The sequence below is a fragment of the Sphaerodactylus townsendi genome, linkage group LG08, assembly GCF_021028975.2.
Source record: "Sphaerodactylus townsendi isolate TG3544 linkage group LG08, MPM_Stown_v2.3, whole genome shotgun sequence".
NCBI lineage: Eukaryota > Metazoa > Chordata > Lepidosauria > Squamata > Sphaerodactylidae > Sphaerodactylus > Sphaerodactylus townsendi.
Window position 1 is genome coordinate 1,967,823 of NC_059432.1, and position 22,739 is coordinate 1,990,561.

The 22,739-nt window shown below is 63.3% G+C and overlaps 1 protein-coding gene across 1 annotated transcript in view; it reads right to left on the reverse strand.

Moving 5' to 3' along the window:
• The window catches only part of LOC125437821 (heparan-alpha-glucosaminide N-acetyltransferase-like), a 133,448-nt gene that overhangs the window by 90,188 nt on the left and 20,521 nt on the right, over positions 1 to 22,739 (reverse strand). The window contains exons 5-6 of the mRNA XM_048505828.1: positions 17,844 to 17,956; positions 10,999 to 11,123 (exon numbers count right to left, since the gene is read on the reverse strand). Coding sequence (XP_048361785.1) covers positions 10,999 to 11,123; positions 17,844 to 17,956 — 238 coding nt within the window. The remainder of the gene's footprint in view (positions 1 to 10,998; positions 11,124 to 17,843; positions 17,957 to 22,739) is intronic.

The following is a 22,739-nucleotide window of genomic DNA, read 5'->3' on the forward strand; positions in this document are numbered from 1 at the left end:
GGGGGGGGGGGTGGGGGGGGGGGGGGGTGGGGGGGGGGGGGGGTGGGGGGGGGGGGGGGTGGGGGGGGGGGGGGGTGGGGGGGGGGGGGGGTGGGGGGGGGGGGGGGTGGGGGGGGGGGGGGGTGGGGGGGGGGGGGGGTGGGGGGGGGGGGGGGTGGGGGGGGGGGGGGGTGGGGGGGGGGGGGGGTGGGGGGGGGGGGGGGTGGGGGGGGGGGGGGGTGGGGGGGGGGGGGGGTGGGGGGGGGGGGGGGTGGGGGGGGGGGGGGGTGGGGGGGGGGGGGGGTGGGGGGGGGGGGGGGTGGGGGGGGGGGGGGGTGGGGGGGGGGGGGGGTGGGGGGGGGGGGGGGTGGGGGGGGGGGGGGGTGGGGGGGGGGGGGGGTGGGGGGGGGGGGGGGTGGGGGGGGGGGGGGGTGGGGGGGGGGGGGGGTGGGGGGGGGGGGGGGTGGGGGGGGGGGGGGGTGGGGGGGGGGGGGGGTGGGGGGGGGGGGGGGTGGGGGGGGGGGGGGGTGGGGGGGGGGGGGGGTGGGGGGGGGGGGGGGTGGGGGGGGGGGGGGGTGGGGGGGGGGGGGGGTGGGGGGGGGGGGGGGTGGGGGGGGGGGGGGGTGGGGGGGGGGGGGGGTGGGGGGGGGGGGGGGTGGGGGGGGGGGGGGGTGGGGGGGGGGGGGGGTGGGGGGGGGGGGGGGTGGGGGGGGGGGGGGGTGGGGGGGGGGGGGGGTGGGGGGGGGGGGGGGTGGGGGGGGGGGGGGGTGGGGGGGGGGGGGGGTGGGGGGGGGGGGGGGTGGGGGGGGGGGGGGGTGGGGGGGGGGGGGGGTGGGGGGGGGGGGGGGTGGGGGGGGGGGGGGGTGGGGGGGGGGGGGGGTGGGGGGGGGGGGGGGTGGGGGGGGGGGGGGGTGGGGGGGGGGGGGGGTGGGGGGGGGGGGGGGTGGGGGGGGGGGGGGGTGGGGGGGGGGGGGGGTGGGGGGGGGGGGGGGTGGGGGGGGGGGGGGGTGGGGGGGGGGGGGGGTGGGGGGGGGGGGGGGTGGGGGGGGGGGGGGGTGGGGGGGGGGGGGGGTGGGGGGGGGGGGGGGTGGGGGGGGGGGGGGGTGGGGGGGGGGGGGGGTGGGGGGGGGGGGGGGTGGGGGGGGGGGGGGGTGGGGGGGGGGGGGGGTGGGGGGGGGGGGGGGTGGGGGGGGGGGGGGGTGGGGGGGGGGGGGGGTGGGGGGGGGGGGGGGTGGGGGGGGGGGGGGGTGGGGGGGGGGGGGGGTGGGGGGGGGGGGGGGTGGGGGGGGGGGGGGGTGGGGGGGGGGGGGGGTGGGGGGGGGGGGGGGTGGGGGGGGGGGGGGGTGGGGGGGGGGGGGGGTGGGGGGGGGGGGGGGTGGGGGGGGGGGGGGGTGGGGGGGGGGGGGGGTGGGGGGGGGGGGGGGTGGGGGGGGGGGGGGGTGGGGGGGGGGGGGGGTGGGGGGGGGGGGGGGTGGGGGGGGGGGGGGGTGGGGGGGGGGGGGGGTGGGGGGGGGGGGGGGTGGGGGGGGGGGGGGGTGGGGGGGGGGGGGGGTGGGGGGGGGGGGGGGTGGGGGGGGGGGGGGGTGGGGGGGGGGGGGGGTGGGGGGGGGGGGGGGTGGGGGGGGGGGGGGGTGGGGGGGGGGGGGGGTGGGGGGGGGGGGGGGTGGGGGGGGGGGGGGGTGGGGGGGGGGGGGGGTGGGGGGGGGGGGGGGTGGGGGGGGGGGGGGGTGGGGGGGGGGGGGGGTGGGGGGGGGGGGGGGTGGGGGGGGGGGGGGGTGGGGGGGGGGGGGGGTGGGGGGGGGGGGGGGTGGGGGGGGGGGGGGGTGGGGGGGGGGGGGGGTGGGGGGGGGGGGGGGTGGGGGGGGGGGGGGGTGGGGGGGGGGGGGGGTGGGGGGGGGGGGGGGTGGGGGGGGGGGGGGGTGGGGGGGGGGGGGGGTGGGGGGGGGGGGGGGTGGGGGGGGGGGGGGGTGGGGGGGGGGGGGGGTGGGGGGGGGGGGGGGTGGGGGGGGGGGGGGGTGGGGGGGGGGGGGGGTGGGGGGGGGGGGGGGTGGGGGGGGGGGGGGGTGGGGGGGGGGGGGGGTGGGGGGGGGGGGGGGTGGGGGGGGGGGGGGGTGGGGGGGGGGGGGGGTGGGGGGGGGGGGGGGTGGGGGGGGGGGGGGGTGGGGGGGGGGGGGGGTGGGGGGGGGGGGGGGTGGGGGGGGGGGGGGGTGGGGGGGGGGGGGGGTGGGGGGGGGGGGGGGTGGGGGGGGGGGGGGGTGGGGGGGGGGGGGGGTGGGGGGGGGGGGGGGTGGGGGGGGGGGGGGGTGGGGGGGGGGGGGGGTGGGGGGGGGGGGGGGTGGGGGGGGGGGGGGGTGGGGGGGGGGGGGGGTGGGGGGGGGGGGGGGTGGGGGGGGGGGGGGGTGGGGGGGGGGGGGGGTGGGGGGGGGGGGGGGTGGGGGGGGGGGGGGGTGGGGGGGGGGGGGGGTGGGGGGGGGGGGGGGTGGGGGGGGGGGGGGGTGGGGGGGGGGGGGGGTGGGGGGGGGGGGGGGTGGGGGGGGGGGGGGGTGGGGGGGGGGGGGGGTGGGGGGGGGGGGGGGTGGGGGGGGGGGGGGGTGGGGGGGGGGGGGGGTGGGGGGGGGGGGGGGTGGGGGGGGGGGGGGGTGGGGGGGGGGGGGGGTGGGGGGGGGGGGGGGTGGGGGGGGGGGGGGGTGGGGGGGGGGGGGGGTGGGGGGGGGGGGGGGTGGGGGGGGGGGGGGGTGGGGGGGGGGGGGGGTGGGGGGGGGGGGGGGTGGGGGGGGGGGGGGGTGGGGGGGGGGGGGGGTGGGGGGGGGGGGGGGTGGGGGGGGGGGGGGGTGGGGGGGGGGGGGGGTGGGGGGGGGGGGGGGTGGGGGGGGGGGGGGGTGGGGGGGGGGGGGGGTGGGGGGGGGGGGGGGTGGGGGGGGGGGGGGGTGGGGGGGGGGGGGGGTGGGGGGGGGGGGGGGTGGGGGGGGGGGGGGGTGGGGGGGGGGGGGGGTGGGGGGGGGGGGGGGTGGGGGGGGGGGGGGGTGGGGGGGGGGGGGGGTGGGGGGGGGGGGGGGTGGGGGGGGGGGGGGGTGGGGGGGGGGGGGGGTGGGGGGGGGGGGGGGTGGGGGGGGGGGGGGGTGGGGGGGGGGGGGGGTGGGGGGGGGGGGGGGTGGGGGGGGGGGGGGGTGGGGGGGGGGGGGGGTGGGGGGGGGGGGGGGTGGGGGGGGGGGGGGGTGGGGGGGGGGGGGGGTGGGGGGGGGGGGGGGTGGGGGGGGGGGGGGGTGGGGGGGGGGGGGGGTGGGGGGGGGGGGGGGTGGGGGGGGGGGGGGGTGGGGGGGGGGGGGGGTGGGGGGGGGGGGGGGTGGGGGGGGGGGGGGGTGGGGGGGGGGGGGGGTGGGGGGGGGGGGGGGTGGGGGGGGGGGGGGGTGGGGGGGGGGGGGGGTGGGGGGGGGGGGGGGTGGGGGGGGGGGGGGGTGGGGGGGGGGGGGGGTGGGGGGGGGGGGGGGTGGGGGGGGGGGGGGGTGGGGGGGGGGGGGGGTGGGGGGGGGGGGGGGTGGGGGGGGGGGGGGGTGGGGGGGGGGGGGGGTGGGGGGGGGGGGGGGTGGGGGGGGGGGGGGGTGGGGGGGGGGGGGGGTGGGGGGGGGGGGGGGTGGGGGGGGGGGGGGGTGGGGGGGGGGGGGGGTGGGGGGGGGGGGGGGTGGGGGGGGGGGGGGGTGGGGGGGGGGGGGGGTGGGGGGGGGGGGGGGTGGGGGGGGGGGGGGGTGGGGGGGGGGGGGGGTGGGGGGGGGGGGGGGTGGGGGGGGGGGGGGGTGGGGGGGGGGGGGGGTGGGGGGGGGGGGGGGTGGGGGGGGGGGGGGGTGGGGGGGGGGGGGGGTGGGGGGGGGGGGGGGTGGGGGGGGGGGGGGGTGGGGGGGGGGGGGGGTGGGGGGGGGGGGGGGTGGGGGGGGGGGGGGGTGGGGGGGGGGGGGGGTGGGGGGGGGGGGGGGTGGGGGGGGGGGGGGGTGGGGGGGGGGGGGGGTGGGGGGGGGGGGGGGTGGGGGGGGGGGGGGGTGGGGGGGGGGGGGGGTGGGGGGGGGGGGGGGTGGGGGGGGGGGGGGGTGGGGGGGGGGGGGGGTGGGGGGGGGGGGGGGTGGGGGGGGGGGGGGGTGGGGGGGGGGGGGGGTGGGGGGGGGGGGGGGTGGGGGGGGGGGGGGGTGGGGGGGGGGGGGGGTGGGGGGGGGGGGGGGTGGGGGGGGGGGGGGGTGGGGGGGGGGGGGGGTGGGGGGGGGGGGGGGTGGGGGGGGGGGGGGGTGGGGGGGGGGGGGGGTGGGGGGGGGGGGGGGTGGGGGGGGGGGGGGGTGGGGGGGGGGGGGGGTGGGGGGGGGGGGGGGTGGGGGGGGGGGGGGGTGGGGGGGGGGGGGGGTGGGGGGGGGGGGGGGTGGGGGGGGGGGGGGGTGGGGGGGGGGGGGGGTGGGGGGGGGGGGGGGTGGGGGGGGGGGGGGGTGGGGGGGGGGGGGGGTGGGGGGGGGGGGGGGTGGGGGGGGGGGGGGGTGGGGGGGGGGGGGGGTGGGGGGGGGGGGGGGTGGGGGGGGGGGGGGGTGGGGGGGGGGGGGGGTGGGGGGGGGGGGGGGTGGGGGGGGGGGGGGGTGGGGGGGGGGGGGGGTGGGGGGGGGGGGGGGTGGGGGGGGGGGGGGGTGGGGGGGGGGGGGGGTGGGGGGGGGGGGGGGTGGGGGGGGGGGGGGGTGGGGGGGGGGGGGGGTGGGGGGGGGGGGGGGTGGGGGGGGGGGGGGGTGGGGGGGGGGGGGGGTGGGGGGGGGGGGGGGTGGGGGGGGGGGGGGGTGGGGGGGGGGGGGGGTGGGGGGGGGGGGGGGTGGGGGGGGGGGGGGGTGGGGGGGGGGGGGGGTGGGGGGGGGGGGGGGTGGGGGGGGGGGGGGGTGGGGGGGGGGGGGGGTGGGGGGGGGGGGGGGTGGGGGGGGGGGGGGGTGGGGGGGGGGGGGGGTGGGGGGGGGGGGGGGTGGGGGGGGGGGGGGGTGGGGGGGGGGGGGGGTGGGGGGGGGGGGGGGTGGGGGGGGGGGGGGGTGGGGGGGGGGGGGGGTGGGGGGGGGGGGGGGTGGGGGGGGGGGGGGGTGGGGGGGGGGGGGGGTGGGGGGGGGGGGGGGTGGGGGGGGGGGGGGGTGGGGGGGGGGGGGGGTGGGGGGGGGGGGGGGTGGGGGGGGGGGGGGGTGGGGGGGGGGGGGGGTGGGGGGGGGGGGGGGTGGGGGGGGGGGGGGGTGGGGGGGGGGGGGGGTGGGGGGGGGGGGGGGTGGGGGGGGGGGGGGGTGGGGGGGGGGGGGGGTGGGGGGGGGGGGGGGTGGGGGGGGGGGGGGGTGGGGGGGGGGGGGGGTGGGGGGGGGGGGGGGTGGGGGGGGGGGGGGGTGGGGGGGGGGGGGGGTGGGGGGGGGGGGGGGTGGGGGGGGGGGGGGGTGGGGGGGGGGGGGGGTGGGGGGGGGGGGGGGTGGGGGGGGGGGGGGGTGGGGGGGGGGGGGGGTGGGGGGGGGGGGGGGTGGGGGGGGGGGGGGGTGGGGGGGGGGGGGGGTGGGGGGGGGGGGGGGTGGGGGGGGGGGGGGGTGGGGGGGGGGGGGGGTGGGGGGGGGGGGGGGTGGGGGGGGGGGGGGGTGGGGGGGGGGGGGGGTGGGGGGGGGGGGGGGTGGGGGGGGGGGGGGGTGGGGGGGGGGGGGGGTGGGGGGGGGGGGGGGTGGGGGGGGGGGGGGGTGGGGGGGGGGGGGGGTGGGGGGGGGGGGGGGTGGGGGGGGGGGGGGGTGGGGGGGGGGGGGGGTGGGGGGGGGGGGGGGTGGGGGGGGGGGGGGGTGGGGGGGGGGGGGGGTGGGGGGGGGGGGGGGTGGGGGGGGGGGGGGGTGGGGGGGGGGGGGGGTGGGGGGGGGGGGGGGTGGGGGGGGGGGGGGGTGGGGGGGGGGGGGGGTGGGGGGGGGGGGGGGTGGGGGGGGGGGGGGGTGGGGGGGGGGGGGGGTGGGGGGGGGGGGGGGTGGGGGGGGGGGGGGGTGGGGGGGGGGGGGGGTGGGGGGGGGGGGGGGTGGGGGGGGGGGGGGGTGGGGGGGGGGGGGGGTGGGGGGGGGGGGGGGTGGGGGGGGGGGGGGGTGGGGGGGGGGGGGGGTGGGGGGGGGGGGGGGTGGGGGGGGGGGGGGGTGGGGGGGGGGGGGGGTGGGGGGGGGGGGGGGTGGGGGGGGGGGGGGGTGGGGGGGGGGGGGGGTGGGGGGGGGGGGGGGTGGGGGGGGGGGGGGGTGGGGGGGGGGGGGGGTGGGGGGGGGGGGGGGTGGGGGGGGGGGGGGGTGGGGGGGGGGGGGGGTGGGGGGGGGGGGGGGTGGGGGGGGGGGGGGGTGGGGGGGGGGGGGGGTGGGGGGGGGGGGGGGTGGGGGGGGGGGGGGGTGGGGGGGGGGGGGGGTGGGGGGGGGGGGGGGTGGGGGGGGGGGGGGGTGGGGGGGGGGGGGGGTGGGGGGGGGGGGGGGTGGGGGGGGGGGGGGGTGGGGGGGGGGGGGGGTGGGGGGGGGGGGGGGTGGGGGGGGGGGGGGGTGGGGGGGGGGGGGGGTGGGGGGGGGGGGGGGTGGGGGGGGGGGGGGGTGGGGGGGGGGGGGGGTGGGGGGGGGGGGGGGTGGGGGGGGGGGGGGGTGGGGGGGGGGGGGGGTGGGGGGGGGGGGGGGTGGGGGGGGGGGGGGGTGGGGGGGGGGGGGGGTGGGGGGGGGGGGGGGTGGGGGGGGGGGGGGGTGGGGGGGGGGGGGGGTGGGGGGGGGGGGGGGTGGGGGGGGGGGGGGGTGGGGGGGGGGGGGGGTGGGGGGGGGGGGGGGTGGGGGGGGGGGGGGGTGGGGGGGGGGGGGGGTGGGGGGGGGGGGGGGTGGGGGGGGGGGGGGGTGGGGGGGGGGGGGGGTGGGGGGGGGGGGGGGTGGGGGGGGGGGGGGGTGGGGGGGGGGGGGGGTGGGGGGGGGGGGGGGTGGGGGGGGGGGGGGGTGGGGGGGGGGGGGGGTGGGGGGGGGGGGGGGTGGGGGGGGGGGGGGGTGGGGGGGGGGGGGGGTGGGGGGGGGGGGGGGTGGGGGGGGGGGGGGGTGGGGGGGGGGGGGGGTGGGGGGGGGGGGGGGTGGGGGGGGGGGGGGGCGGGGGGGGGGGGGGGCGGGGGGGGGGGGGGGTGGGCGGGGGGGCGGGGGGGGGGGGGGGGGGGGGGGGGGGGGGGGGGGTGGGGGGGGGGGGGGGCGGGGGGGGGCGAGGGTGGGGGGAGGGCGGGGGCGGGGGGGGGGGGGGGGGGGGGGGGGGGGAGGAGGAGGGGGGGGGGGGGGGGGAGGGGGGGAGGGGGGGGGGGTGTGTTGGGGAAGAAGAAGAAGAAGAAGAAGAAGAAGAAGAAGAAGAAGAAGAAGAGTGGAGAAGGAGGAGGAGTTTGGATTTATATCCCCCCTTTCTCTCCTGCAGGAGACTCAAAGGGGCTGACAATCTCCTTGCCCTTCCCCCCTCACAACAAACACCCTGTGAGGTGGGTGGGGCTGAGAGAGCTCCGAGAAGCTGTGACTAGCCCAAGGTCACCCAGCTGGCATGTGTGGGAGTGGACAGGCTAATCTGAATTCCCCAGAAAAGCCTCCACAGCTCAGGCGGCAGAGCTGGGAATCAAACCCGGTTCCTCCAGATTTGATACATGAGCTCTTAACCTCCTACGCCACTGCTGCTCCCAAGGGGGCTGGGGAGGCACAATGCACTGGGTGTGTGCCGGTGCGGGGGTGTTCTGGGGGGCAGTGGGGGCATTCCATGGCGGTTCCCCCTTGCTCCACCCATGGTGGAGGACATTGGTTCATCGGGTGGCCATGAGTCAGAAACAACTTGATGGCACAAAACGCACAGACTGCAATGAAACCACAGTATAAAAATGCAGCCTTTAACATTGGGCTGTAGGAAAAGAGGAAAGCCCATCATGAGATGGATTAATAAAGGAAGCCACAGGCCTCGGTTTGCAAGGCCCGAGCAAGACGGTTAATGATAGGACATTTTGGAGGGCATTGATCCATGGAGTCACCGTGAGGAGAATCTGGGTTCCCTAGTTTAAACACCACTTAAAATGATGCTGTTTTGGGGTGGATTCCAGCATCACTTGTTTAAACTAGGGAGCTTCTGTCTCCCCTTCTATATTTTATTCTCACAGTAATCCTGCGAAGTCTTCACCTAAGGGTCTGCATGGCAGCGTGGGGAATTGAACTCGGGTCCCCCTGACCCTACCCTGACCCTGTTAGAAGCAGCAAGCTGCCATGGCAGATTCAAACCTGGGTCTCCCAGCCACTCCAGCCACCACACCACGTTGTCGGTGGTAGCAGAGCAATTCTGCATGATTCACAAAAAGATCCATAATGCCCAGATTAAAACGAAACCCGATCTCTCTGCCGCAGCCTCTTCTATAAACCTCCAGCTGCGCCCGCTGACGGCAGGCCCATTATTTTAAATGATAAAACAGCAGGATATGTAGCATATGGCAGTATTACCTTGCATGTGCTGGTTAGAAGGATGTATCTCCTGGGTTATGAAAGGAGCTTGGAAGATACAGGCAAAAAACCATTCAGCTTTTTGCATAACTAGGTGAGCAGCAGTAACAGAAGACGAGGACGGCGGGGGGGGGGGGGAAACCCTTTAGCCCTCTATTTTTCTGATTCCCTAGTGCAGAGTTCTATGGCAGCGATGGCGAACCTTTTTGAGACCGAGTGCCCACATTGCAACCCAAACCCCACTTATGTATCGCAAAGTGGCAACCCGGCAATTTAACCTGAATGCTGAGGTTTTAGTTTAGGAAAAAACGGTTGGCTCCCTCTTCCTCCGCCCCAACCGCTCGAGCAGGGGCCAGCCTGCTCTAGCCTCCAGCAAGTCCCGCGCACACCGCTCTGTGCCTCTCTAGCATCTCTGCCTCCTCTGCACACCCCCCCCCACCCCACTCAGGCAGCAGCCACCCGGAGCACAGGCACCAGGCCCGCCAGCGGAGTCCTCCCTGCTCACCGCGGTGCGTGCACGTTGTGCTCAGTGGCCCAGGTCAGTCTAGATGTGTGTGTGTGGGGGGGTGATTTTCCAACCCCCCCCCACATGATGAACTCTGTGTGTGTGTGCCCACAGAGAGGGCTCCGAGTGCCACCTCTGGCACCCGTGCCATAGGTTCGCCATCCCTGTTAAGCATAAGCATTTTATTGTCATGGTGCATGCACAATGAAATTTACGGCAGCATTCCTCGATGCACACCATTTCAGACTCATATCCCATCCTCACTTTCCCCTTCCTCCACCCATCCCTACACAGCCCCAAACACATCAACACGAAGCCGCGGAGTTCAGCATAGCCACAGCTCTAGAGTAGAAGCTGTCTCTAAGCCTCTTTGTCCTAGTTTTGATAGACCTGTATCGTCTGCCGGATGGTAACAGTTCAAAAAGAGTTCTATGGGAATGGGGGTGACAGGAGAGAAGAGAACCCTTCAGCTTACAAAACTAGGGGTGTAAAAGAAAAAGCATCTTCTGATTTGGCACTTGAAGGTGGTGCCGTTTACCCCCAAAGCCATGAATGGAGAGATTCTTGACCTGACTGGGGCAAGATGGGAGGTGTTTTCAGATATTTTAAAAATTGTACTGTTGAAGAGGGGGGGAATGCTGAAGAAACTGGACTTTGATGAACACGGCAGTAAAAAAAGACGGTTGGGTCAGTGTTGCTTGGAGTGTGACAGGGAAACGAGTCCTGCTATCTTGAGGATCTGTGTGTGCGTGCGCATAAAATGCTTCCAAGTCACTTCCAACTTATGACAGCCCTTTGAATGAATGACTTCCAAAGAGTTCCGAGAATCAGCGTGGGATAGTTGTGAAGAGCAGCAGACTCTGTTCCGTCAAACTGGAGTCAATTTGCCATTCGCCACGTGAAACCCGCTGGGTGACCGTGGGCCAGTCACGGTTCTCTCGGGACTCTCTCAGTCCATGAGGAGCCAGGCAACAGAAAACCATCTCTGAACATCTCTTGCCTTGAAAATCCTACTAGGGTCACCATAAAGTCACCTGTGACTTGACGAAACCTTACACACAGGAAGACTACAGTGAAAACGTACTTAAAAACGCGCGAGTCGTTTGGGAAGTACTTTCTATATGGAATATAATCATCCTAAAGATATTGGAAAAAGTGAACTATTTTCGTTCAGTAGATGTTGAAGATATGGATTATATATCTCGAAAATGAACTTCTGTTGTTGAAAAAAATATTTTACTTGTTTTTCAAAAAACTGGATGTACAATCATTGGATTCAGTAACTGGACAATAATAATAATAATATATGAATACATTTATTGAATATATTGATCCTCCGTCTTCAGTGTGTGATGCGCTGTCTTGTTCCTCTGAAACCTTACACACAAACACACACAAAGAATTTCTTTAATGTTATGCCTTCTGCCTTGTTGCATGGCAGATTTAATAAGCAAGAAAAGGCTAAAAGATTGTGCCCATGTAACAACGGCTCAGTTGAATCTCTGGCCCACCAATTACTACACTGTCTCAGATTCAAGGAAATCAGATCCAAGTATGTGAATCTTACTCCTTTACATTTACCCCATCTCCCCGATTTAATTAGATTACGCTACTTGTTGGACAATCCTGATCCTTCTCTCTGTATGATAGTGGCAGACTTTCTCCTGGAAATTACTAAACGCCAGTAGATTTCCTTCGACCTAACATTTATTTCCTGTTTTGTATATGCTTTTTAATCCGTTTTTTATTATTGTTGTACTGTTGTCTATGCCAATAAAGGCTTGCTTAAACAAAGAATTTCTATCATTAACAGCTTGGGTCAGGCCTTGCTAATCAAACAAGGGCCAGGGATTTCCTTGACCGAACCAATCCATCTCATATTGAGCGTGTTTATTAAGTGCTAATAAGCCACTTCCGACTTATGGTGACCCTATGACCTCCCAAACATCCTACTTTATGGTATAAGTGAATGAGCACGTTAGGGGGCTTTTTTCCATTGCCAAAATCCTTAGTGTGGTAAGAAATCTCTCATTCATGCCCACTTACCTGGGGCACCCAGGTACAGGCAGGTGGAATGTCAGAACAAGCCACAGCGTCTCCAGGGCGGCCACGATTATCCACTCCGGCCAGAAGAGAAGAACATCCCTGATTGAAGCCCACCAGTGACCGAACTTCAAAGAGAAGGAAATTCACATTGTCACAAAAAAAAACCGCCCTCAGGAGAATGCAGTCTGGTCATTTCAGGAAGCATTGGAGTTAGAACCGTGCCTTAAACCTAATGTGTTTCATCTCCCCCCTAGCCCTGCATGTAAATCAACAGGAAATGGGTCTCTTAACTACAGGGCCCTGCAAGAAGCCATTACGACCCGTTAGCCAGTTCCTGTCGTTTTCACTTGAGAGGTTCCCCTCCGCCTCCAGCTGAAGGCAATCCATCACGGTTTTCTTTGATGGAAGGGAAATGCAGCTTTTAGGTACCTCACCATTTGCTGTCAAAGGAGGAGGATGGGGGAGCATTTTTTAAAGGCACAGGGTGCCAAACCTATGCTGTCCTGCACGTCCACATGTTGCCATCTGAGGGTGGGAACCACCAGGGTGAATCCTCTCCAATAACCACACTGGACTCTTTGCTGGGATAAACATTTTGGCCATAGCTTACTTTTATTAGGCCAAATCCAAAACAGAAGCCGCGGAGGCTTAGCCTGGGTCTTGATCCTGTTCGTTTCCATAGCTTAAGCTCCGTTCTGGCGTATTTTTCCTGTATTGGACTTCGCTCCGCTGAAGGGCTCTGCCGGGCAGACGCTCCTGGCAAGACATGATCCCCACTTGCCAGTTCGGCAGGGTGGTTGCCTCTTGCCGCCGTCGGCACTTCCAGATCATTACCCATGCGCCACCGCCAAACGGCTATGACAGAAACATGCAACAACCGAATGAACCCAGGGAGAGGTGGGTGGGCAAATCGCAGGCTGGCCAAAGCACATGGCCAGAACAAAGGAGGGCTTTCCCCTTTAAAGGGTCAATCCGCCCTCCCCTCCTGGTGACGTCAGCCCTTGCCCAACATGACCCGGGCTTCGCTTTTGCCCTCAGTTAAGCGGAAGCGGTCACCTTGGCTCCACCCATCCCACCCCCAGAGGCAACCGCAGCCGGTGGGTGATTCACAGCTGTCTTTGTGTCTGCCTTGCCCATGACACAAAAGATGCTTATTTGCCCTTTCAGCGCCTCTACATCAACTACTTTGCAAGCTATCGAGGGCCTCCTGGTAGCTGCTACATATATGTAATCCAGTAGATCCACTTCTGAGTACCCATTTTTGAGCTCCTTCCGCATATGGCGAATACGCAAATTTCGTCCGACCTTGCAGCCGTGCGGAACAGCAAAAACTCATCCTCAGACGGCCGTGTGAGAGTGGATTGAACATGCGTTATTCTGCATGTCCCAGCGCTCCTTAGGAAACGGCAAGGCAGCATTCCTGCGTGCGTTCTCCAAGGAAGTGCCTCGATTTCATTCAGTGTTACCCCATTGCTTTTTATGCGCCAGCGTGCAGAGTCGATGGTGCGAACCCCACCCCTGCAGCTGCTCCTCGATCTTTACGGTGGACGCTGATTATTTTCTATCTTTGGCGCGACGCCTCGCATCTGGCGCAATCCGAAAACATGAATGGGGGAAGGGCAAAGCTGCAAACATACACACATACACGCACGCACACATCTAGAACTGCTGCTGCAAATCAAATCTCTGAAACAGTGGAAAGGCACATCTCATGTTCACTGTAAGGCTGCTTCCTGAAAGACGAGAAGAGGCTGAAATGTGAGAGCAGCAAGAATCGAAGGCACTTTGCCAAAATTGAAATATGGATGGCGGAGAGATGCATACGGGCGCGCTTTTAAAATATGGACCTGTGGTTCTAGGGTCGGTCTTGGCAACGCAACGGAGGACAGCATGCGTGTGTCTGCCCAAAGAATCGCTGGTCGACAGGAGAACAGGTTAAAAAAAAGTATGCATTGTTTTGAAGCACTGACTGAGCGCCCGTCGCCATCTCTAATGCAAACATATATTTAGGCAGTTATTAAAGGACAGCTCTCCAGCAGCCTCTAAAAGGGTCTATTCAGTCCATGTGGTCTGCTGGGTAATTACAGACTTAGCTCATCAGTATTTATCATGATTAGCAGATCATTATCACGAGGAGAAGAAACTCCAGTCTGGTCTATAAATATGCATTTCGACCAAATTTAAAACAGAGTCCTCCGAGTCAGAGATAAGAGGAAATGGATGGGGGGGGGGGAGGTCACCCAGTTAACTTCTCTTCCAGAGCAGAAATAGGCTTTGTAGTACTTCCCTAATTAACGTCTCGTTCTTTTCAAACCGGAATCCGATGGAAACTCATTCCCTTTTCTCAACTTGAAGGCATAAGCTTTTAACAATATTCATATTGGGTCCTTCAACCAGACTATGATCTCTGCTTTGTGATTTGCCTTATCCTTCAAATAACGACAACAGTAACAATAAGGGGAGTAATAATAACTTATGCAAGAATTACGTTAGGACAGCTAAAAACGGGTGGGAAAATTGTCCGGAGAAAGTTATGGAAAATGAGAAGGTGAAGATCTTGTGGGACTTTTGAATCCAAACGGACAAAGTGTTGGCACATAATACACCGGACATCACAGTGATCAAGGACAATAAAGGGGCCATAGTTGACATAGAAGAAGAAGAAGAGGAAAAGTTTGGATTTATATCCCCCCTTTCTCTCCTGTAGGAGACTCAAAGGGGCTTACAATCTCCTTGCCCTTCCCCCCTCACAACAAACACCCTGTGAGGTAGGTGGGGCTGAGAGAGCTCCAAGAAGCTGTGGCTAGCCCAAGGTCACCCAGCTGGCGTGTGTGGGAGTGCACAGGCTAATCTGAATTCCCCAGATAAGCCTCCACAGCTCAGGCGGCAGAGCGGGGAATCAAACCCGGTTCCTCCAGATTAGATACACAAGCTCTTAACCTCCTACGCCACTGCTGCTCCCACCACATAGTGGTACCTGGTGACAGCAGGATCGTTGAAAAAGAACACGAGAAGGTCATTAAATACCACGATTTGAAAATTGACCAGCTGAGGTGGTCCCAGTGGCGATCGGCACCCTGGGCACCATTCCAAAACCGCTAGCAGCCAATCAAATGCCAGTTCTCCTGCCAGTAAGCCCTTTCCCTGCTTCCCCCTAGCAAACAGTCCCTTTTCACGTCCTGAGAAGCAAAATCGCTCACCTCTCTAGCTAGCAAAAGGTTGTTGCACATCTTATAAATGTCTCCCAGACCCTGTGATTAGATTATTTTTCCGTAGGAGTAGCCACATTAGTCTTTGAGCCGCAAAATTAAACAGAAACCCAGCAGCACATTCAACCCTAAAACAACATTTATCTTAGCATGAGCTTTCCTGAGTCTCAGGTCGGCTCCGCACAGCACAGGCCTAGCGGGTCGCCGTCATGATAAAGGAACCCATTTTCCTGTTTTCCCATTCACGTGCATTCCACGAAGGCAGCAATTGGAACCCACAGAAACAATCGGGGTTGCTTTCGTGCCTTTCGCATGGAGACGCGTCATTCTTTTTTAAATGTCCTGCAACACACGCGTAGCTACGCAGGGATGCGGAAACGAGCCCCCATAGCCTTGCTGATCGTCCCACGATATGACTGACTGCGCCTGCGTAGCTGTGCAGATGCAACCTGCAAAATTTAGAAAAAAGGAAAAGGGGCCTCCCCGTAATAGCCGGGCAACGGCAGGCGGATTGTCCCTGACTGGACGATGGATGCCGTGGAAGGGAGGGAAATACAGTGCCTCCTGCCTGGCTGTTCATGCGGGAGCAGCGCCAAAGCAATATTTTTCAAAAGGATTGATAGTTTAGCGATTTTTAAAAAACCTGGGTTGGGGGAAATAAAATGAGGCAGGCTCATTTGGGGGGTGGCATTTGGGGGGGAGCAGCAGTGGCGTAGGAGGTTAAGAGCTCGTGTATCTAATCTGGAGGAACCGGGTTTGATTCCCCGCTCTGCCGCCTGAGCTGTGGAGGCTTATCTGGGGAATTCAGATTAGCCTGTGCACTCCCACACATGCCAGCTGGGTGACCTTGGGCTAGTCACAGCTTCTCAGAGCTCTCTCAGCCCCACCTATCTCACAGGGTGTTTGTTGTGAGGGGGGAAGGGGAAGGAGATTGTAAGCCCCTTTGAGTCTCCTACAGGAGAGAAAGGGGGGAAATAAATCCAAACTCCTCCTCCTCCTCCTCCTCCTCCTCCTCTTCTTCTTCTTCTTCTTCTTCTTCTTCTTCTTCTTCTTCTTCTTCTATGTGAAGTCCCCTCCCCAAAATGGGTTATGTGGCATCCTGCACCTGGTCTATTTGCCCTCTGCGGAATCACCCAGAGCCTACTTCACCAGATCTGTGCATTCGTGCATCGAAACATGCCAGCAAGGGCTGGTGGGAATTGTAGTCCATGAACAGCTAAAGCACCACAGTTGGTCACCCCTTGCCCTAAGAATTCACGTTAAGTGCACGCGGGAAAAGGCTACAGCTCGGAGGGAGAACCTCCGTTTTGTGCGCACAGCGTCCCAGGTGAAACCTCCATTTGAAAAAAGATCTCAGATTGCAAAATTGGGAGTCTGAGCTATGGACGGCTGCTCTTATCAAAATGGGCAGCACTTGGCAAGATGGACAAATGGTCTCATGCAGGATAAAGAAGCTCCCCAAAGATCTTTCCGGTCTGGAGGGTTCCAATCAAAGTTCCGGACATGTTTGTTTGTTTGTTTGTTTGTTCGGCCTATAGGCCGCCTCATCCCCGAAGGGCACCGAGGCGGCTCACAACACGGCTGTTCTTCAAGACAGCAAATCAAAACAACACAAAACTAAAACCCATTAACCAATTAAAAAACTTAAGCAGCAGTTACACACAACAAATGTAAATCAAACAACAAAAGTTGTTTAACAAAAGTTAGTTAAAAACAGGCGCCCGATCTAAAGGCCAAAAAGAAAGGGAGGGAGTGGCAGGGCCTGTGGTGGGATCAGAAAATCAGGCCCAACCGAGATGGAGAAAGATGGAAACAGGCAGCCTCAGTTTCAATTTCAGTGGGGGGCAGTAAAACGGCAGGCAGCCCCTCCAAAAGCCCGGTGGAATAGCTCCGTCTTGCAGGCCCTGCGGAACTCGCCAAGGTCCCGCAGGGCCCGGACAGTTGGAGGTAGAGCATTCCACCAGGCAGGGGCCAGAGCTGTTCATTCTCCAAATCATGTGATGCACACAGAGACTAGGATTGCCAACCTCCAGTTGGTACCTGGAGATCTCCCGGAATTACAACAGATCTCCAGGTTACTGAGACCAGCTTTCCCTGGAGAAAATGCCTGCTTTGGAGAGTGGCCTCTCAGGCATTATGCCCTGCTGAGGTCTCTCCCTCCCCAAACACTGCCCTGCCTAGGCTCCAGTGGCGTAGTGGTTAAGAGAACCGGGTTTAATTCCCCGCTCAGCCACTTGAGCTGTGGAGGTTTATCTGGGGAACTAGATTAGCTTGTGTTCTCCAACACACGCCAGCTGGGTGAGTCACAGCTCTACGGAGCTCTCTCAGCCCCACCCACCTCACAGGGTGTTTGTTGTGGGGGGAGGGAAAGGAGATTGTAAGCCCCTTTGAGTCTCCTTATGTTACCCTCACAGGAAAATAAACAAATATTTTCCTGAAGTCAGGTTGCCTGGCTACACTGGCTCCATGCCTGGATGCGGAGACTTGTGTAGTTCAGAAGCCTCCATAAGGCTCACAGAGAACGTATATGTATGCCTATGCCAATGTTATATGATTTCCCTCTTGTTTATGTCATTCTAGGATGTAATAAAAGCCCCTCTTTAGTTGAATGTATGATATGCCTGCTATTTAGGATTTTGGTTTGAATAAGTTCTCCAGTTAAGTTTAAGGTTTTGTTCTTGTTAGGTTTAGGAAAGTCTTGCCTATAGGTATATGTGTTTATCCCTTTAAGGTTTCCCTAACGTTTAAAGTTTAGAAATGTTATTTTTGAAATTTGTGTCTGATGGCCAAAGCAGTGGCCAGAAAGATTTGATATTAAGGGACAAGAACGTTGGCTCTGGAATGCAGTTTAGACCAACGCCCAGCCGACTCTTTGATAAGGACAACGACCCTCTTTGGATTTACAAATCGAATCTGTGGCCAGCACCCAAAGGCCCCCAGCCATTGGAAGACGTGCAGGGACCACCATTGGACAGTTTGAACTTCCCTTTGTTGCAACAATGCGAGGCGGGAGCCTCGGGGGATAACAGCCATCTGATAGAGAGGATTAGCAAGGTGCAGTAGCGAGCCCACCTGGATTCTGTGAATGGACTGTTATCTGCTCTCCTTCAGCACCACTGTGAGATCTCGCGGGAAGATGGCTGACAGCGGGATTTGGTCAATCCCATTCAGAAAAGTGTAACTGTATCTTGCTTTTGAACTGTTTTGTATTGCGATTGGTGTTTGGGGTGAGGGACTTGCCCCCTCACCTCCCCTTTCCTGCCCCTTTACCCGCTTTGAAGTTTCGGGAATAAAAGCCCCTGCACTGCGTTGCAAGGCGCGATTCTCTCCGGACCGAGCTTTGACCGCCACTTGCAATAAAATCCTTTCGCTTTGAAGAAACGCCTGCTTCCTGCGCCTCATTACGTTGCTGAGCTGAAATCGCTTATTGTTACCGGGCAATCAGCGGTAACACTTACAGGAGAGAAAGGGGGATATAAATCCAAACTCTTCTTCTTCCTCATCATCCTGAAAATCTCCAGGAATTTCCCAACCCAGAGTGGGCAAGCTTAACAGAGACACCCCCCATTAAGAAGACACAATTTTTAAAGAGTTTTTTTGCATATTGTGGCATGTGGATACGCATTTGCACTTCACCCGATCGCCGTCGAGATCTTTTATGCCGAAGCAGGCCTGCATCGAAGCCAGAACAAAGTAAGTACATCCAAGACGCTGCAGAACACCTGGAATTCTTGCCCAGCTCCACGATACTACAAAAAGAAAGATGAAGGTTATTTATAAAAGAATTGAGCTTCTGTCTTTGTGTCTGGATCCTTCAACTTGTGCATGTACATGGCCTTTCTGACGTGCATGGCTGATTGGGAATATCTCCCAATCCCTGGGGCCAGCACGGGGTTATGGCAGGGATGGCATTTTTGAACCCGCTCTGCTTTTTTCTTATCTACCATCTTGGAGAAAGAGGGGAAAGTGTCATTCTTCCACAGCATCTGGAGCTGAAATGAGTCTTTAAAACTGAGCTCAAACTAAATTCAGATTGCAAGGCCGAGCCCCGGACCTGGGGAAGACCAGGAGGAGAAAGGGCAAGGAAAGATAGAGAAGGCCACGCTTCCTTTTATAGCTTTCCAGGTGGAAGGGGAATGGATACAGGACAGTTGAGGGCGGGGCCAGGGAATCCTCTAAAAAGGAAGGCGCCCCATCTGGCCAGAGAATAAGGAAAGGACTTATTTCCCAGAAAAAAGAGAGCCAGGCCATTTCCCCACTTTTAAAAATGACGTCGGTTTCATCCAGCGTGGACCTTTTCAGTGCGGGGATTGTGTTCCCCGGCTTCCCCACTGCCCCGTGCTCTGCGCGGGGTCATCAAAAGGTGCTGTTTTCAGCAGCGCCAGAAATGACGCACTCTGAGGGGGCGCGAGAGCGGCAGAGTCGGGGCGGCTGCGTTGTCACCGCCCCTGTAGTGAGGAGTGCCGCTGGACCCCGCACTACTTGGCAAGAGTAGCGCGCAACAAACGGTGAGTGGGGAAAGGCCCCCAGTCAGCCAGCCAACCAACAAAACACACAAACAAACAAACAACCGCTCACTTCACACAAGGATGAAGTATCGGAGTGCCAGAACCTCCTCATCCTCCCAGTTGTGAGGTTACAGGGACCATGCTGGCAAGGGCTGATGGGATTTGTAGTCCACGAACATCTGGAGAGCCGCAGGTTGCAGACCGCTCGGTTAGAAGGAGGACCTCTCTTCCTTCTTTTCTGGGAAATCAGAAAGGTCCGGGGACTGGGGAGGCTCCCACTTCTCCTGACTGCATTTTATGCTTCTGCTCACCCTTCCTCTACTTAACTTCTCAGCTGCACCTCCCGCCCTGGACAGCTGGGACTATATGCAAAAGCCCCAGCCCTAACCAGGGCCCTGACTGACTCTAAACCCAGTACGCAAAGCGCCTCAGGCTATCAGGGATTTTATTTCTATGTTTATTTGAATTGGCAGTCTACTTTTCTCACTGTGAGTCAAGGCAGACTACAAGTACAATAGAACTATTCAGTCAGTCAGTAAGCCCACCATAAAATATGATAATATTCAGTGGTGGGATCCAAAAATTTTAGTAACAGGTTCCCATGGTGGTGGGATTCAAACTGTGGCGTAGCGCCAATTAGGCTGGGCGGGGCATGACGGGGGCGTGGTCGGGCATTCCTGGGCGGGGCTGTGGCAAGGACGTAGCCGCTGCGCCGGTCCTTGGGCGGGAAACGAATCCACGCAGGCGCAGGCTGCCACGCACGCCGGTGCACCTTCTGCTAGACTGCTTCAAGTTCTGCGCGCTACTGCTGAGAGGAGGGGCGTAACTAAGGCCAAAATCACGTGGCAAAATCACCAATTAGTAACCCCCTCTCGGCACACACCAATAATTAGTAACCTACTCTCGGGAACCTGTGAGAACCTGCTGGATCCCACCACTGATAATGTTTGAATCTAAGAGAAAAGATGCCTAGTAAAACGAAGGGATCCAGTCAATTAACATGCAGATGACAAAGTACAGCAACATTTAAGACTAATGGCAAAGGTTTTTAGTGGTGGTAGAAAGTACATGCCATTTCTGCACAACCAAAATGAGACATTTTGAGGGGAGAAATAAAGCATTTCCTCCATGGAGTTCTGCATAGTTCCCCCACCCACCCCCTTGCATTATTTCCAACCTGGAATCGTTTTAAATGCATCCTCTTTTATAACAATTCTTCGCCCTGAAACATTTTCAAAACGTTTTCGCTTGCTGCAGGATCGTGTTGAAATGTTTTCTATGCTTCTCTGCCATCCCCAAACTTCCACCTCAGAGCCATTTTCTATCATGTTGCAGAGTTCATTCCGTTCCTTCTCACTTGTTTATTTTCATTATTTCTGTTTTTTTAATTTGGCGGGGGGGGGGGGTAACATTTTCAAAGCTTTGATTACAAGAGGTGTGGGAAATGGCAGCATGAGGCATGGGGTAGAAAATGTTGACAGAGAGAAATTGTTCTCTCTTTCTCACAATACTAGAACCAGGGGGCATCCATTGAAAATGCTGGGGGGAAGAATTAGGACTGATAAAAGGAAACACTTCTTCACGCAACGTGTGATTGGTGTTTGGAATATGCTGCCACAGGAGGTGGTGATGGCCACTAACTTGGATGGCTTTAAAAGGGGCTTGGACAGATTTATGGAGGAGAAGTCGATCTATGGCTACCAATCTTGATCCTCCTTGATCTCTGATTGCAAATGCCTTAGCAGACCAGGTGCTCAGGAGCAGCAGCAGCCGCAGAAGGCCCTTGCTTTCACCTCCTACAGGTGAGCTCCCAAAGGCACCTGGTGGGCCACTGCGAGTAGCAGAGAGCTGGAGATGGACTCTGGTCTGATCCAGCTGGCTTGTTCTTATGTTCTTATGTATTGAAGCACTGAAGCATCGAAGCCATGGTGAATTTTAAAAAACAGGGGGGAAAACACAAAATGGTGGCCAGGAGTCGTTTCAAGGGAGTGAGTGCAGTCAAACAGTGGGAGGGATTGAAAATGTGTTGCAAATGTTTTGCAAACATTTTCAGTGAGTTGTGAAGAATAGACCACTCTCAAGTCACAACCAACTTATTGGAATCCCAAAAGATTTCAAATAGGGTTTGCCAGGTCCATTGAGGAAGAACCCAGCAGCTCTACTTGAAAACCCTGTTGCCATAAGTTGGACTGAGCTATGGCTGATTCCGCACGCGCCCAAAACAGCAGTGTGAAAACGGTGTGAAAACCGTATAAACCCTTTTACACTGTTTTAAACCCTTTTACATCATTTTGACACCGTTTTCACACTGCTGTTTTTGGCCCATGCGGAATCAGCCTATGTTTTATACGTATGGTAGAAAGTGTTGTAAAGTTGCAGCTAGCTTATGGTGATCCTCATGGAGGATAACTTACGGTGATAACTTATGGAGAGCCAGCGTGGTGTAGTGGTTAAGAGCAGGTGAATTCTAATCTGGAGAACCAGGATTGATTCCCCACTCCTTCACCTGAGTGGCAGAGGCTTATCTGGTGAACCAGATGTGTTCCCACACTCCTACATTCCTGCTGAGTGACCTTGGGCTAGTCACAGTTCTTCAGAGCTCTCTCAGCCCCACCGACCTCACAGGGTGTTTGTTGTGAGGAGAGGAAGGGAAAGGAGCTTGTAAGCCACCTTGAGTCTCCTTACAGGGCAGAAAGGTGGGATATAAATCCAAAGTCCTCCTCTTCTTCTTCGAAACACATGCCGCCAAAGGACAGTGATCCTCCTTTCCTTTGAAAATAGAAATGAATCAGGAACAACTGCCAGTTTCCTTCTTTGCCGCAATTATTCCCTTTCAAAATGAAAAAGAGGAAAGTGGGGAATAAAGATGTGTGATTGGTTGAGCTGGTGCTGATGTCACAATGGCTAGTCACAAAGGTGTCTGTTGTAGGGAGAGGAAGGGAAAGGAGCTTGCAAGCCACCTGGAGTCTCCATACAGGGGAGAAAGACAGTGTGTCAATCCAAACTCTTCTTCATCATCCTAATGGCGATCCTGTGAGGTTTCCGAGGCAAGAGATGCTCAGAGGTGGTTGGCCGTTGCCTGCCTCTGCACAGCAACCCTGGACTTCCTTTGGGGTCTCCCATCCAAACACTAACCAGGACCGACCCTGCTTAGCTTCCAAAACCCGATGAGATCAAGCTAGCTTGGGACATCAAGGTCGGCATGCCAGAATCCGAGCAAAAGCCCGGAACTGAAGAACTGGCAGAAAAAGCACATCGTGTCCGAATCAATCCATTATGCCACAGCTAACAAGGAGCAGCAGTGGCGTAGGAGGTTAAGAGCTCGTGTACCTAATCTGGAGGAACCGGGTTTGATTCCCAGCTCTGCCGCCTGAGCTGTGGAGGCTTATCTGGGGAATTCAGATTAGCCTGTGCACTCCCACCCACGCCAGCAGGGTGACCTTGGGCTAGTCACAGCTTCTCAGAGCTCTCTCAGCCCCACCTACCTCACAGGGTGTTTGTTGTGAGGGGGGAAGGGCAAGGAGATTGTCATCCCCTTTGAGTCTCCTGTAGGAGAGAAAGGGGGGATATAAATCCAAACTCCTCCTCCTCCTCCTCCTCCTCCTCCTCCTCCTCCTCCTCCTACTACTACTACTACTACTACTACTACTACTACTACTACTACTACTACTACTACTACTGACCCGCCTCTTAGGAGATGACATTCGAGCTTCCTCCTTAGGACACAACCCTGGAAGTTTGCCCGTCCTGACCATCTTGAATCTGATCCAAGTCCTTCCAGATCAGGCTGCCTGTTCTCTAAAACGGGGTGCTTCCCACGCAGCCATCCGGCCTTTTGAAAAGTGCTTACACTGACGATCGCAAATCTGAGGTTTAATCAGCAGGTTTCCTTCTTTTAAAGCTCTGGGCTCCATCCAGCCCTGTTGTCCACTTAAAGAGGAAGTATTCCCAGCAGTCCATTACAGCCATTCATTCTTAATGCGCTCTCCTTTTGTTTGTGCGAGCACCGCCGGGACGCAGGCGG